Source organism: Chinchilla lanigera, unplaced genomic scaffold (assembly GCF_000276665.1).
Source record: "Chinchilla lanigera isolate Chin_1 unplaced genomic scaffold, ChiLan1.0 scaffold00009, whole genome shotgun sequence".
In the NCBI taxonomy this organism is placed as follows: domain Eukaryota; kingdom Metazoa; phylum Chordata; class Mammalia; order Rodentia; family Chinchillidae; genus Chinchilla; species Chinchilla lanigera.
This window is the reverse complement of record NW_004955410.1, coordinates 26663811-26681466: the sequence shown is the minus strand read 5'-3', so window position 1 is coordinate 26681466 and position 17656 is coordinate 26663811. Positions and strand designations below refer to the sequence as shown.

The following is a 17656-nucleotide window of genomic DNA, read 5'->3' as shown; positions in this document are numbered from 1 at the left end:
GTCTGGGAAATACTACGAAGAATAAACAACAGGGATCTCATTATAGCAAAAGGTACCCCCGACAGAGTGAAAAGACAACCCACAAAATGGGAAAAAATTTTAGCCAGTTGTTCCTCAAAGAACTAATATCTAGAACATATAAAAACTGAAAAAAAATCAGACCCCTCAAATTTAAAGACCCAATCCAAAAATGGGCATTTGAGATGAATACATACTTCTCAAGTGAAGAAGTACAAAAGGCAAATAAATATATGAAAAAGTGTTCAACATCACCAGTCATTCAAAAGATGCAAATTAAAACAAAGCTGAGATTCCATCTCACTCCAGAAAGAATGGCTATTATCAAGAAACCAACCAATAACAAATCATGGCTGGAATATGGGAAAAAAGGAATCCTTCTCTACTGTTAACGGGAATGTAGACTGGTATAACCACTGTGGAAATCAGTGTGGACATTCCTCAAAAAACCGGAAATAGAGGTCTCATCTGACCTAGCTATTCCTCTTCTTGATATCTTCTTGAAAGAATTAAAAGCATCAAACCACATCTATATATGCACATACTAAAAGAAGCAAAGTTTGTAATAGCTACATTTTGGAAATAACCCAAATGCTTATCAACTAATGAATGGATAAAACACATGAGTTTTTTTTAATACAATGGAGTACCACTCAGCCATAAAGAAGAATAAACTTAAGACATTTATAGTTAAATAGATGGACCTTGAGACCAAACCCTTAAATGAAATAAATTGAAAAAATGTGTAAATATGGCATTGTCTTTGTGGGATGAGAAATTGAAAGCATAAATAAGAACCAAAGTGTGTAACAGATATTGTGAAATAGGAAGAAATTGTAAAAAAAGGAAAGGGGAACTAGGGAGAGGGGAGGGGAAAAGGAAAAAAGGAAAAGAAAAACTGAGAAAAGAAGAATAAAAGGGGCACAGAGCTGTTAACAAGGAGTGAAAAAGGGATTGAAGGGAGGGGAGGGGAACAAAAAAAAAAAAGGAATCAAGATATATCACGTACAAGTACAAATTCCCTATGATAAGTGTGATCTTTTTATATATCTAAATAGTACCAATAAACTTAATAGTAAATAAATAATAGTTAATAGTAAATAAATAAATAATAGTAAATACCAACAAACAATAATAAAAAATACTTTCACTGGAAGAAAGCCTCTTTAACGAAAGCCTCTTTAATCCTGGGAAAACTGGCTATCCACATGCTGAAGATTGAATGTAGACAGCCATACTATTTCTCACCATGCAATAAACTATAATCAAAATCTAAACATTAAAACTGAAACACTTAATCTCCTGGAGAACAAAATAGGTAAAATGCTTGAAGGCATATGTGCAGGCAAAGACTTTTCTGAACAGAACCCCATTTGCATGAGAAATAATACTAAGAATCAATAAATGGGAACTAATCAAGTTAAAAAGCTTCTGAACAGCAAAGGAAACCACCAACAGAGTGAACACAAGCTACAAAATGGGAAAATATTTTTGCCAGGTACTCATCAAAGGACTAATATGTAGAATATATAAAGAACTAAAAAAATTAACCTCCCAATTTAAAGATTCAATCAAAAATAGGCATCTGAAGTGAACAGACACTTCTCAGACGAAGTACAAGTAACCAGCACATACATGAAAAAATGCCTAACACTGCTGGCCATTAGAGAAATACGAATTAAAACAACACTGAAATTTCATCTCAATCCAGAAAGAGTGACTATCTTCAAAAAAATCAAATAATAAATACTGGCCACACTGCAGGGGGAAAAAGGAGCCCTTCTTCATTGTTGAGGGGAGTGTGAACTAGTACAACCACTATGGAAATCAGCATGGAGAGTCCATTTGACTCAGCTATTCCCCTTTTAGATAGCTTCTTAAAAGAGATAATGATATCATATTACAGTGAAACACATGTTTATAGCAGCACAACTTATAATAGCTAAATCTTGGAAGCAACCTATATGCCCATCAACAGATGAAGAGACTAAGAAAATATGGCATGTACACACAATGAAGTACTACTCTACCATAAAGAATAAACTTGAAGTATTTGAAAATTAATGTACCTTCAGACCATAATGTTAAGTGAAGTAAATCAGACACATAAGCTTTAAATACTGCATACTTTCTTTTATGTGAGAAGGCCAATACATAAAGGACAAAATAAGAGATAGATAATAGGAAGTAAGGATATAGATCTTTTTCAAATGGAAAGGGGATCAAAAGATGGAGAGAGAAAAGAGGAAAGGGATGAGAAAAGAATTAAGATGTGTTATGCACATGTACGAATCCCCATGAGAAATGTAATCATATATACTGCAAACATGTACAATAATTTTAAAAAATCTATTCAAGCCCTTCGTCTACTTTTGAATTGGGCTTTTGGTGGTTGTTGCTGAATTGTAAAACTACTGTTTACAGAGATATTTTAATGGTTTGTGAGCAAAGCTCATGATGTTCGTTCATTCCTTCATCAATCATTTAAGGGTTAAACTCCAGATCCTATTCTAGGTGATGTGTATAAAGAGGTACAAAAAACAGACAAGTTTCTCTGTTTTCATGGACATAATCTTTTCACATAGAGACAAGTGAGTAGTCAAGTAACAAGTAAGAATATAAGTACAGTAAACAACCAGCAGATAACTAAGGCTACTCTGGTCAGTGAAGACCTTTGAGAAGATATGACTTGAACAAGAGGTAAAATTCAAGCATGTGAAAATCTGGGAGGCAGGATGTTTTAGGCAGAGGGATGAAGGAGCAAAAAGGCATGAATGATAAGTCTGAAGAAGAGATTAGTGTTAAATAGGGAAAAAGTATGCAAATTTGATCTGAACAACATGATTTTTAGTTCTGCAATTATGAATTCTATCACTAGAATTTTTTAATGCTTTCTTTATGCATATAAACAAAACATTGAATGGGACAGTAACTGTAGTCCAAGAGTTTTGTTCCAGTTCCAAGGAGGTCCTAGAATGGCATCTTTCAGAATTTATAAAAAAGTGGTCCATCTGGTCCTGGAGTCATTTATCTAACCACTTCTATCTTATTTACAGTCAAAAAGGAGTCATTGCAATAATGAGTTACAGGTTCAGAGGGAATGCACTGCTTTCTTCTTATCCTTCCCCCACAGTAAAATTATTCTCCCGGGAGAATTCTGAAGGCCCATGATGACCTGTCATCAAAGTTTGGCTGGCTTGTACTCCCTCTGCTTGGCAAAGCAAGACCAATTCTCTTCTATATTCATGTGTGTATGTGCACACATCGAAAATATAGCCTGCTTGGACTGCTCTGAAGGTATCCTGCTCCGAAGGTATCCTGCACAGAAATGCAACTTTAAAAGTGCAGAAGAAAACAGTCTGCTGTCGGTGTCCACTAGTTCTACATTTATAAATTCAACCAACCATGCTTGTAAGATGTTCAGAAAAAAAAAAGAAAAACCCAAAATAAAAGAAAATTAAGAACTAAGCTGTATTTGTATTGCACAGGTACAGCCTTTTTCTTGTCATTTTTTAAAAAATATAGTATGACAACTGTTCATGTAGTATCTGTATTTAGGTATTATAAGTAACTGATGATTTAAAGTACACTGGAAGTTATGCATAGGTTATATGCAAATATTGTGCCATTTCATAGAAGAGACTTGATATACCTAAAGGAATACTTTGTTAAAAGGAGGTTGGTCAGCAGTAAAAGCACAGAAAAGGCAACAGTTTGCTGCCTGCTTTGTTCAGTGGAAAGAGCAAAGGATCACACATTTCCAAAACACAGAAGAAATGTATAGTAGTCATTACAGTGTCAGTGATATCATCCAACTCTCAATCTAATCCATTCTCATCAAGTATGACTTGATTCTGACATCATTCTTTAACTCCATTCTGACATCATTCTTTAACTTTCTATGTAAGTATGCAAAAATAGGGGAAAAAGTAAAGATCACGAAGCGAGTGTTTGATTCATTTATTAGTTGTACTTATTATATTATTTTATATATCAATCTCTGTGACTTTAATGCACAATGTCTGCTGTGGACAATGAGTTGTTCTGGTGGTATCAAAACTCAGATTTGTCTTGCAAGACTGAGAGATATAAGCCACACCACATAAATTCACAAGGATACTGCTATCTGAGAGGGTCTGAGGACTTGCTAGATTTTTTCCTTTTCTTTATACCATAATGGGCAAAAAGCCAACCACTCAAATGGACACCAATTGTACAATAAAACATTAAATTCATGCAGTTTTTGCACAACTCTTAAATATTTGCATTTGACTAATACTTCTGGACTGAAAAGTTTGGAGAGACAATGCCACTAGGCAGCTGAGGCAACAGAACTATGGCAGTATTTCATGACAGTTACAGAATTATTATTGGCTCTTTCGATACTGTCTACTTAACTCATTTGCACGGACATAATCAAAATTTATTTGGAAACACAATAATTACTAGTAATACACCTCCCCCTTGAGCATACTCTTTTCTGCCAATAAACAGCAAAGAAAACATGAAAGACTTACATGGCACAGTAGTTCCAAATCTAGTGGGATTCAATACTATGAATCTGTTTTTCAAGCTTCTTCGGCCCACACCTTGAGCTCCTATCAATACTAACGTTTTTCTCTGGAAGGGGGGCATTTTGGCTACCTCCTCATATATTTGGATTTCATGACGATCAAATTCTAATTGTGAAGGAAAATGGGAAAACATTATATTCAATTATATTTTATATATATCAAAACCCTCTGCTATTCTGTCCAACAATAGTTTAGTTGTCTTGAGAAGTCACTTGAATTGTGCCCACTTAGCACAAATTTGTTTTTCACAAATTTGATAATGTCCAGTAAATTGTTTTGTATCTTGATTTAAACATCTGTTCCCATGTATTTGTCCTTAAAATTTTATCTAACAAAGCCAGAAAAATTCCCATGTTTAATCCTAATTATCAAATAGTATATACACTACTCCTTATTATCCATTTATTAGTATAAAGAACTGTTCTAGTAAAAATAATAGATTGAGGACCATCTCATATAATTTACAACTAGAAAGTGCACATCAGGTATGGAGGACAGGAGTACATTGAGCATAGCTGCTTAAACGGCATACAATGTTTCCAGTGACACAAATGAATACTGTTTAAAATTCATACAGACAACATACTAATATTTAAATATTAAGATTCTAAAATTTATGTACAAAATAAAATATTAGATCCAAATTATATTCAGTAAAAACAAATTCTAAAATATCTCAGTCAATGAGAAAATTATAAATTTTCTGTTTTGCAAAAAGTTTTAGGGCATTTTTATTGAATAATACAACAAGTGAGTTAAAAATATTATCTATCATTATGGCTACAGATAATTAACTGAGGTCATAACACTCCTTCTGTAGGTTACTATCTCAACTATTCTTTCTCTGCACAGTTTCTTCACAGATTAAACCAGTGTCAGGAGAGAAAAGGCCTGTGCCTCCCTCCTATATTATTTCCTTGTGTTAGCTTCTTTAGTTTATTACCAGTATAGATGTATGTTTTAAGTTTACCAGTATAGACACTGCTCTTAAGTGAAGAAAGTACTTTATATAATTCCCATATTTATCTTTTTTTTAAACAGGTAAAGTGTACCCAATCTAGGTCTCAGGTTTTACTAATTTAAAAAAACCCTTTTCCATCTTATTGAGGTATATTTGACAAGTACAAATTATATATATTTAAAGTACACAACTTGATGTACTGATACATGTATACACTGCAAAATGATCCTATAATCAAGCTAATCAGCATATCCATCATCTACACAATTATCATTTCTTTCTTTTAAAACATCTTCAAGACTAAAAAATTTAAGAAAGAATCCTTTTAGATTAGACTAAATCTGGCCCACTGCTATTTTCCCAAAAGTCTCCGGGACAGTGTTAAAGCAAGATCTACTAGTCTTTAATCCTAGCTCTTTTAGTATCTTCATAAAGGCATTCTGCCCATTAGGAAATGGTCATTAATTACTGTTTTCAAAATTCTCTGAACAGTTTCAATATTTATGAGATTGCTCCTCCATTAACACATGTATAAATCCTAACCAATTCATTTTGTTATAAAGTATACTCACAAAATAAAACATATTAATATATATAATATCAAGATTTAAATAATTTCCTTTTATTATTGTTAACATGCCATATCCTTACAATTAGATATTAATTTGATTTATATTCATTTTAAATTCATATTTAGAGCTTATACCATATTAATTAACAATATAAACTACCATGACTTTTCAAAAAAGTATTTAGAACCTACCTGCGTTTCTGGTTGTGAGATACATCATCTTTTTCTTTTTTTTGCTACTTATAGTTCCGCAAAAAGGGCCTGAAGAATGATAAGACCAATGTCACTTAAATAATATGATAAAACTGCCCTGTCATATACTATGGTAAGGAAAATAATTTTCCCAGTGTCTCATCCTAGGAAACCCCCAGGGGCCAAGGTAGGTGAAACCACTGACTACTATTATTCTACCAGTAGGTGGCAGAAAGGGACAAAAATATTACTTTTGAGAGACACAGCAGATGACAGGGATTCATTCTGGATATACTTTAAATAAATTCATTCATTCACTTAAGACAAAAGAGGCAAAAAAAGGTAAGCACAAAGAGCTGCTTGTTGCTTGTACGGAGCGCATCACCTGAATTGTCCCAGTCTCTTCTAACAAATGCTTTTCTCTTCTCTTCCAGGAACTGGCTTGGAATGAGACCAGCACTTCCTCCCTCTTTCACATGGCTAGCCTAGAAAGAAATCAAAGCATTTTATATATCAGTCACCAAATTTGAAACCATTTTCTAGTTCTAGTAAGGCAGGCAGTGGCTAGAAAAAAACAGTCACATTTGCTTTGAAAAACAACTGTTAGATTTAAGTCCATGGTATTGTTGGTTAAAATATTTAAACACTTTAGGATTTAGGAATCAATTTGTACCTAAAATTCTTTGTACTGTATATGGCATCTAGTAGTGGAATTTTGAGACCAAAATACAAAGGTACATACAGGTTTCCTTAAATTACTAAAGCTTTTTATTTATACAACTTAGACCAAGAAGAGAAAGAAATAAATGCTATTTTATAGTATGATGTATTAAGAGGAAATTTCAACTAGTATTCTTTAGTCAGCCATTTACTAACAACCTTAATCATCTGTGTATTTCCTCAGACAAAAATCAATGAAAAGGAGACAATATGAGGAATGCAGGAAGTAGATTTTAATTCACACTAATAAGAATCTGAGTATCTTATTGAGGTAGGAAAATGGTGGTTTGAGAACTGGGTATTAGTGGTTTATCTCACAAAGTTAGTATCTTATCCTTATTACTGGCATAGAAAATCTGGTGTCATTTTTAGCAATACTGAAAATAAGACTTAAAATAATAGAATACTAAAGAAGAGACTGAGAAAAATGGTGACAGGATCAGAAATGAATACTAAGAGATAATCATTCATAGAAAAAAAAGAGAGGAAAAATTCAATAAAGAGAGCAGCTACAGAAAGCAGATTTTTTAAATGACAGTTCTAAGAAATTGAGTGGATACCTCTCAAAATCATGATTCTGTTTAACTGGCCCATTTCTTAAGTGTACTCATCACACAGTACTCTTATATATAATAATTTAAATTTCAGAAACACTAGTAAGATTATTTTGTGAACTGTTTCCCCTTAGAAGTCAATGTAATGTACTAGAGCTAATGTGAGTTTTCAGCAGTATCTCAGTCAATTTTAGAATTTAGTGTTACATTGTCCTTGTCCTTTCCCCTTACACCTTGTTCTTTAGGGAGATTCTCATTTGCTCTGATAGTTTAAAAGATTTCTGACTTGTCAATTTCTCCAATTCTCAACATTGGTTGTTAGCTGATGTAAAAAATTACCAAAATAGACCTAGTCCTTCTAGGGACTTCTGAAAACAGTATTAGGTGAAAGGAAAAAAAATTCACATACATTTCTGGAAAATGGGGTGGAGAAAAAATGATAATATGCATCTCTATCCATATACACAGGTTATAATCTAAGTCAAAACAAAACTGATAGAGCAAACCTTCATTTCTCAATAAGTGAGAGATGGGCCAACAGATTTATGATCCTAAGAAATTATGCTTTAAAATTTGTCATGAACATATACAGAGGCAGAAAAGACAAAGAGTCGTCATTAACCCAAAACCGAACATTGATAAGGGATGACCCCAAGTAAGTTTTTCTTGCATAAGAGCATAAGTTAATATAGTCACTCAAGTAAAAGAACCAAGTAGCCAAATCCCTAAACCAACAGGAAAGTACCACAGGTAGGTTAATTCTGCATTTATTATAAACTACTCACAAATCCCTCTCAATTTGGTCTTCTGTCCACAAAATTAGTAGCCATGAAGCAGGAGCTGTTCATGCTGGAAAAATCATTGAACAAATGCTAATACTTTCTTCCTGAATATTCAGATACTGGCCAGATCTAAGATTAAAAATAGAAAAGCAGTTATGGAACTTTTGAGAAGCATACTAACCTGCCACCAATTTGGATCTTCTCTGTTTACAATCTGAAGAATTTCTCCTTTGGAAAACTTCAGTCCTGCTTCTTTGCAGGGAATCAGGTTATCATTGTATGGATTATAATCAAAATGACACTTCACAAATACCTAAAACACACAGCACAATGAAAAATACTACAGATGTTATCATCTATCCCTGGACTTTTGAAATCCTTTTCAAACCACTGTGATTTAATTGTAACTGACAAGTATTTAGTACTTCTGATAAGTAACTTCTCTATAAATAAAACTCAAACTATTAAAAGATTAATAGAATAACTGGCATCAGAACAAGTGTTTATACGTTAGCTTCTAATTTTAAGTCAACAGCTTGACAATCATTCTATTCCACCATTTTTCCACTTGAATATCTAACCACAACTGTGTAGTTTGTAATGCAAATAAATGTTATTTTCCAATTAACATCTTGAAATAATATATTCAGCTGATTGAAGGCATGTATTTCAAATATTTTAGGACTGACTTTGTGAAGGGGCCCTGAAATAAAAATTAACACATGTTCTGTCAAAGTCAGATATAAAATATATTTGGTAATCTTAAAGAATTTCTTTTCTTTTTCTTTTTTTCGAGACAGGGTCTCATTATGCAGTTCAGGCTGGTCTTGAACTATGTACTCCAGGCTGGCTTCAAACTTGTGGTGATCCTCTTGTCTTGGCCTCCTGAGGGCTGGGATTACAGGTGTGTGCCACCCAGCGAAAAACTTCACTTTATTCTTTTTTAAAATTTATTTTAAAAATAAAAGAATGAAAACATATTAACAGACATCTATTTACAAAATAGCATAAGAACAATACAAGCAATACTGAATTACAAAGTGATAGGAAATTAGCAATGATTATTGTATTACATATTGATATCTTCAAAGCAGTTTCTCAGGAAAACAAATATAGACAGGCAAGAATGATCAATTAACTGTTCCTTTCAGTAAAGCGATAGAAGTCAGTAGTACAACTATGTTAGCTATCCTGTATATACATACATAATTTCCCCTTCTTTCTTTTCTCTTTTCCCTCATCCCAGTTGCTCTTTACTTTTGAGCAATTTCCTTTCGTTTCACAATGTCTATCATACCTCCTAATTCTTATTCACTTTTTCAGGTTCTTACACTAGTGAGACAATATGTTGCTCATACATGCAGGTCTGATCTATTTCACTTATGAGTATGGTCATCCACTTTAATCTCTAGTAATATTTTTAAGGCAGAATTACATTGGCCAAAACAATAACAAAATGTTCTTTTGAAATTATCTTACTCTGATTTATATAATTAAATTTGAAAGATCAGTATTAAATTAATTGTAAGACCAATTATTGAAAAAGCCTTTTAACTCTTCCCCAATTTAAACTCATTTAAATATGGACACATCTTCTACATTTGCTTTATTAATAAAAGTCAGTTACTACTGTTGGCTGAGGTTTCTAATATTTGAAATACTTTATTAACTTCCATTTGAATTCTAATTAAACATATTGCATAAACACTTTGAGACTTGATGGTAAGTTCAGATCAACTGCTTTCTTAAATATGCTAGTTTCATACATATTTATAGAAATTCAAATTTATATTCTAAACAGCCTTAGCATTAGTCAGTCGAAAAACATTAAGAAGCAGGAAAGCACATGGTTAGTTAAAAATACCAATGTTACTTTCCTCTTTATCATATTTCTTTTTTTTTTTTTTTTTTTTTTTTTTTTGGTACCGGGAACCGAACTCATGACCTTGCGCTTGCCAGGCAGGCGCTTTTGCCACTGAGCTAAATCCCCAGCCCCTATCATATTTCTATAACTATAACCAGACAAGAAATTCAAGTAGTACAAGCAGACATTAGTGTGGTGAAAACTAACATGACTGATGCATACTAAAATAATTACAATAAGTTTGGGGCCATGATAAAAGTTTAGTTATTTCAATTAGATGATTTTAATAGCAAGCATTGAGAACATTTTCAATAACTTTGAAAATGGTAAAAATTGATGCTTCTTCCTAATATAGAGTTTTAGAAGTATCTAAAAGCAAGCATTCAAAGCCTATTAGGATTACTAAAATGTGACAGCTGGCTAACTTGACAATGGCATGCTGGCTCAACGTTTTGGCAATGGAAAAAAATAAATTTAACCAATGTAAATTTAACCAATGTAAAAACAATACCAGAGAATATTCTGGAATAACATCATACCTGACAGATGTGTGCTGGAAGCCTCTCCATATTGATGCAACTCTAAAAATATACTTTCAATTGCATAAATAAAACCAGACTTCTAATGTATGTATACTAAGTTAAAATATAAACAAGCTATTGGTCTATTTTTATTACTTCACTCATTTGGTAAAGCAACTACCTCCCTAATTACTTGTCCACAGGTTCTGTAATAACCGTCAATTGTAAATTATAGAAGCGAAAGAGGCATTTTCAATGAAATAGAGGAAAAGCTTTTAAAAGTTACTAAAAAATCCTCCATATTCCATATTTCTCAAGAAAGGTGCAATGAATGAAGAACTGTATTTTGTCATATAAGCATACATTTATTATTCTTATATTTGGGACAAAATATACTTTGTAACCATAAAGTTATCTTAGTATAAACGTCAAATATTCTCTCCCCACTTCCCTCAAATTATTCTAGAAATTGCCATTGTTTGTAGAATACAAACTACACTTCTCAAATATAAAAGATTTCTAGGAGGAATGATTCTTTTTCATTTATCAAACTAATTTTGGAACATACCCTTACGTTAAAACAATACCAGATTAACCTGTCTTACTCAGATTAACCTGTCTTACTTTTTGTAAAATTTGTCTGAAAAATCAATTGACCTAACCTTTGATCTAAGTATTTTGTAATGACTTTAGAATCACTAAAGAGTTGATTAAACTTAGCATAACTATATTTATTAAATATATCTTAAAATCTTTCACTTCTAGAGTATCAATGTTAACTGTTCATTCATTAGTTACTGAACATCATCTACTAACATCTTTTAATTTCCTATTATTAAAAGAACTACATGACCAACAAAGTAGATAGAGACAGAAAAAAGGGAAGTACAAACAGCTTTTAAACAGAGACTTTTCAATCTGATTCACAGTAGAAATAAAAATTAAAACTATATCATATTAAGAAAACATTTTTTCCCTATCTGATTAACAGAAATTCAAACATTTGATACATTCTGCAGATACAACTATGGGTTAGTTAGGCATTTTTCTAACAAGCTTGTGAAAGAATGGTTTAATCCTTTGGGAGGACAATTTGGTAATAGCTATCAAGATTACAACTGCATAAACTCTCTGACCTAATAATCAACTTCTGGGAATGGATTTAAGCTGTGTTACTCAGATACAAGCAAAATAGTTTGCGTAAAAGACTACTAGCTACTGAATTATTCCTAATAGCAAAAGATTAGAAGGAAATTAACTGTAACAATTGGGAATTGGTCAAACATCTGATGATAATATAACCCTACATAGCTGCTAAAAATTGTGTGAGTGTGTGAGTGCGTGTGTGCGTGTGTGTGTGTTTTTCATTGTAAATTATAGAAGTGTGTGTAAAGGCAATCTAAGTACCAATAGGGTAAAATCCTTAAGATACATGGTTAATTTAAAAAGAATAATGCTCAAAATAGCATGTAAAGTTTTCACAAAAAAGTGGTAGAAGGGAAATGAAAGTACGTGATTTTTTTTTTTTTTACTTGCATATAAAGAAACTCTGGAATGATAAACTAATAGCCTAATTTTTTACTGGGACAGTGGGGATTAGGTTGGTAGTGGAAAAGGATCAGGGGGAGACAACTGAATATGTATTTTTTATATTTCTGAAACATGGGAATGATTCATTTATTCTAAAATTACTTTTTAATAGAACAAGAACCATCTAAACTGAAACATCTTAAAAAAAACCATACAAAACATGGAACAATGTTTCTCAAGACCCTGAAAACCAGGCAAGGAAAATAAGGATCTCTAATAAAACATGGAAACAAGATAAACTGCACAACTGCAATTGTGCTGGAAGCCTCTCCATATTGATGTTCCTCCATAGTAACTCAGAGACTCTCACTGTAGTCTGATGGTCTCTCCTAGTTGAGGAGATCTGGGAGACCAGGGAGAGCAAGATGAGAACAATTTGCGGAACTTTATCAGTGAGGAAAGCTGCACAGGAGAGGGCTGGAGAACCACCAGGATTTCTGATCTTTAGCTAAACATGATGAGTACATGTACATCAAGAAGCTACCCATGGGGCCAGGGATTTAGCTCAATGGAGCAGTACCTTCCTGGTAAGCATGAGGTCATGAGCCTGATTCCTGGTACCAAAAAAAAAAAAAACAAAAAAAAAAAAACGAAGAAAAAGAAAATGAAAAGGTGCCCAGTGGCTCTTTCCTCACTGGTGGGTAAGAATCACTTCAAAGCATTACAGAGAACAGTACTAGGTCATCACATAGGGTCATGAATAGTTTTTGTTCTCACCAGACTAAATAAAAAAAAAAAATCTCAATTTCTGACGGGGGTATACACCCTAGACCTCCCCTTGTAGTTGCATCTATCAAAACATAACAAGCAAAAGATCAAATTACTCCCAAATAACATACTGCACCCTAGAGAAAAGCTTAAGGTTATTTTTAATATAAAAATATCCACTATCCAATAACTTAAAATTTGTGATGCATGGCAACCAATAAAAATGAACAAACAAACAAGGAACACGGAAACTATAACCTAGAACAAGAGAAAGAAGTCAGTTAAGAGCACCCTCAGAATGACAGCTATGACAGAATCAGCAGACAGTGCCAGTACAATAGTTATTTTAACTTTACATACTATATTCAAGAAACTACAGCAGTGGTAGTGAACCCATGGCACATGTGCCACAGTGGGATGCTTGTCAATGAATGCTCTAGAAGGTTTGCCATCACTGAAGTAGGGTAGGTACTGGGTATAAACACACAGGGGATATAAATAAAACTCAATTTGAAATTAGAGCTGAAACCCAAAATGTCTGAGATGAAAAAAAAAATCAAACATGATTAACAAGATTGTAGAAGAAAGATTAATAAACGTGAAGACATTGTGATAGATGGTGAACAAAGTGATCAAAGTTGTAAGAACTTCTCCCTGATAAGAGGTCAGGTGATGAGGAAGTTCTTTTTCTTTGGAAGATTTTCAATGTATGAACTTGGTCTACTTGGTTAAACACACACACAGTTTGAGATCAGCAAGGAAACTAGAAAAAAATGTTTTCTTATAAAAATCTTTGAGGGACAATTTATACTCCTATTTGGTAAATATTCATGTGGGAGCCGCAAACTTAGTATTAGGTGGTAAAGTAAAAAAAAAATTATTGAAAGGGATCTGTTAACCTAGGCTAGTCAGAGTTACACCAATCATAATTCTTAAATTTATATTACACTTGAATCGTGCGTCCAAAGACTACATTTATTTAGTTTTAATAATAATAATGAACTTCCCACCTAAAGAAAGGCTAGAAACCTGTGTGGCCCTCCTGTCCTTACTTCATTTAATTCCATCATCATAGCTTCCCCAACTGAGGTAACCCTTACCCTGAATCTTGCATTCACAAACACCTTGCTTTTTTTTCTACATACAGATTTTAAATGCATCTACATGTACTCTTTAAAAATATGTACTTCAATTATTTAAAAAACAGTGCCATTCACATGCAGTCTTGTGGGATTTATGTGGTTGTTAATTAACATGCTTCCAGTTGTATATAAGTAAGAATCACTCTAGAAAATTACCATGTCTTGATACATCTGAATATGCAATTCTAAGAGATCATTAACCTTTTTGTTCCAATGTAGTTTTATTAATTTTTACTGCCACCAGCAATATAGATGATATATGGCAGACTTGTATCTACAACCAAGTAATATGTACAAAAAATGGCATCACACACTGTGACTTTTAGGAGTTTTTTTCCAAGGTCTAGTTTTAGTTGTGGGTTTTACTTGTTTATTTTTTGTACTCCCCCTGTAAAGTGCTTTTTTGTTTTGACTTTTATCAGTACATATTTATAGTATATAATGATTACATTCATTGTAGAGAACTATTATATATGCATGTGACACATTTCAATTCTTTTTTTCCCTTTCCCTCTACCCTCTTTCATTTTGCTAGCGTCAGATTAACTCATTTATAAGACCTTATGAAGTTAATCATCATATATACAGATTAAACACTAGAAAAAGGCCAAAAAACATATAAAACAGGTAAGACAATTGTACTAAGTCAAGGTACACTTTTAGATATATTATCCATGTTGGATTACAATAACTTTTTTTCCTATTGTCTGCCTTCTATTTCATCATCATCTAGACACATACATAGATATATATGTGTTTTTCATATAAGAGGAAACCATATGATATTTAAGCTTGTGTGTCTCAGTTATTTAATTCACTTTATGGTTTTGGGTGTAGAGTGAAAGAGGAGCATAATTTCTTTTTTTTTTTTTTGGTTTTTTTCCGGTACCAGGAATTGAACTCACGATGTTGTGCTTGCCAGGCAGGTGCTGTGCCGCTGAGCTAAATCCCCAGCCCCTAGGAGCATAATTTCAAATGTTGTCCCTCCGAGCAATATTCCTCAAATAATTTCTCCTTTCCTACTGAAATGTATACTTTTGTTAGATACCAAGGTAATATACATACGCAGGTCTCTTTCTGAGCTATTTCACTGATCATGGTATATCTATTTCAGTGCCAACACCACAATATCTTAATTTCTACACATCAATAATAGGCCCCTCTTTCCAACTTTGTGCCTCAAAAGTGTCTTGGTAATTAATCCCATCAAAGGACACAAAGAATATTATTGTAATTTTGATTGGAATTTCATTGAATTCTCACAATTCTTTTGTGTAGAGGGCTTAAATTTTTTGTTAGATTTATTCCTAGATATGAATGTGACATTTCCCGGCTCCAGTGTCTTAGTTACATCTCTAGATGTTTGCTATGACACAAAATTGCTGTATATTAATCTTATTGTCAATTATTTACTAAACTGTCATTGCTGAATTTATAGATTGGGGTGTTTCTATGCCAAAAACCATATTATTTATAAATAAATTTTATACCTTTTTTTCCCAAGTCTTTTATTTCTGAAATTTCTTTTTGTCATACTGTACTTATACAACCTTTAAGAAAATACTGACTTTAAGTGGTGCTTCATTTATTTGGGTATGTATGTATGTATGTATGTATGTACGTATTTATTTATTTAGGTTTTGTGTTGGTCTTGAACTTACTTTATAATCCAGGCTGGCCTTGAACTTGCAGCAATCCTCTTGCCTCAGCCTCCCAAGTGTTGGGATTACAGGCATGCACCATTACACCTGGTTTGTATTTTTTTTAAAACAGGCAAAACTTTTATCTTTGTTTTAAGCTTTACTTTTTGGCTTCTCTGGCTTAATTTACAGCAAACAAATAATTAAGTACAAGCAATAATTAAAAAGCAGCCGTGTCTTAGAGCCTTAACATTTAAAATACTACATATCTATACTTCATCATATACTAACCAAAAATTTAAATGCAGTCAAAAGTCATACAATTTTTTAAAGAAGTTGAACAGATTCATTTTGCTTCACTGCTGGAAGTCTTATCAGAATTCTAAACAAGATCACCATCCTTCCCTGTAGCAAGCTGTGCTTTTCCATCCAGCTTCTGCCAATGTCCTGAAACCTGTCAGTGCCAAGCTAGTTTAAGATCCTGGGTGACATATTTGTCAGCTGTTTTGTCTCAGCATAGCTGGGAATGGCGAAAGCATTTATTGCCAGAGATATCTGAACACCAGGATTATTAAAATGGATCAATTCCCTGGTATGCAAATATTATTATATATTTAACATGGATACTGCTCATTCCTTTTTAAAAAAATATTTTATAGTACATGTTTATAGTATGTAATGTTTACATTCCTTGTGGGGAGTTGGTACATTGTACAGAACAAATCCTAATCCTGTTTTTTTTATCCTCTTTCCCTCCATTCCTAATTTTGTAAAGGAGAACTGGGGATTTTTATTATATTATAACAGAGATTGTTGGTTATATCACTTGAGAGTAGCTCCTTTTTACCAATGCACAATTGTGTCTGATATTTGGCAAGTTTCTGTTACTTTATGATGGGTTCTTTTATTTTGTTGGAAATGGGGCTTCACGGGGGAGCCAGAGTTGGCATTAAAGGCAGACTAGCTGAGAGACCAGTTTCTGATTTTAAAAGGAAAGCTTCTAACATTCAACTATTGAGGAAAAACTTTTTTTTGGTAGATAAAATTGGCTCTCTCTTGTTCCTACCTTTGTAATCTTAAAATACGAATAGGTACTGAATTTTATCAAATTGTCTATTGAGGTTATTCCTTTTTAATACATTAATATCTTTAGTTACATATATGAATTTTCCACTATAAAACTATGCTAGCGTATCTGTCATAAATCCAATGGATGTGTTCTAGCCATCTTTTTATACACAACTAAATTTTATTTGCTAATATTTTGAGAATTTTTACATACACTATATATATATATATATATATAAACTAGCACTTTATATATATATATGAATGAATGAAATGAAACTGTAATTTCTTCTATGTTTTTGGTGCTCCTACTGGTCTTAAAGAATAAAAGGGAAGGTCTATCAATTTGCCTTAATGAACAAGTAGAATTATAAATAACCTCTGGGAACCTAATCTACATAAGTTCAAGAACTTCAAAATTGGCTACAACTTCTAACTTATACTTGTTCTAAAATTTAAGAATATACTTTTATGCCTACAAAAGAGGTTGCCCTTTTAGTCAATACCTCAAATGGTTCTAACAAAGATGACCTACTGACATGCTTTGAAAAATAGCCCCCTGGCAGAGAGAACTCCTGGCTTCCATTTGCTCTCACAGCAGTCTAGAGGTAGAACTGTGACAGGCTCCAGAGTACAACAATCTACATCTTTTCATGGGGGATATGAACCCTATAATTCATCTTAATTAAACACTTAACATACAATGTGGCCATTAACTTTTGCTGTTTGGGGTGAGACAACAAAAATAGTA

General features: G+C 32.9%; 1 protein-coding gene across 6 annotated transcripts in view; it reads right to left on the bottom strand.

The window, feature by feature from the left end:
* The window catches only part of Mpp6 (membrane protein, palmitoylated 6 (MAGUK p55 subfamily member 6)), a 104431-nt gene that overhangs the window by 16087 nt on the left and 70688 nt on the right, over positions 1-17656 (bottom strand). For all 6 annotated transcript variants that reach the window (XM_013510596.1, XM_013510598.1, XM_013510597.1 and 3 more), the window contains 4 exons: positions 8554-8685; positions 6702-6801; positions 6317-6385; positions 4536-4697 (listed from right to left, as the gene is read on the bottom strand). In XM_013510596.1, the coding sequence (XP_013366050.1) occupies positions 4536-4697; positions 6317-6385; positions 6702-6801; positions 8554-8685 (463 nt within the window). The remainder of the gene's footprint in view (positions 1-4535; positions 4698-6316; positions 6386-6701; positions 6802-8553; positions 8686-17656) is intronic.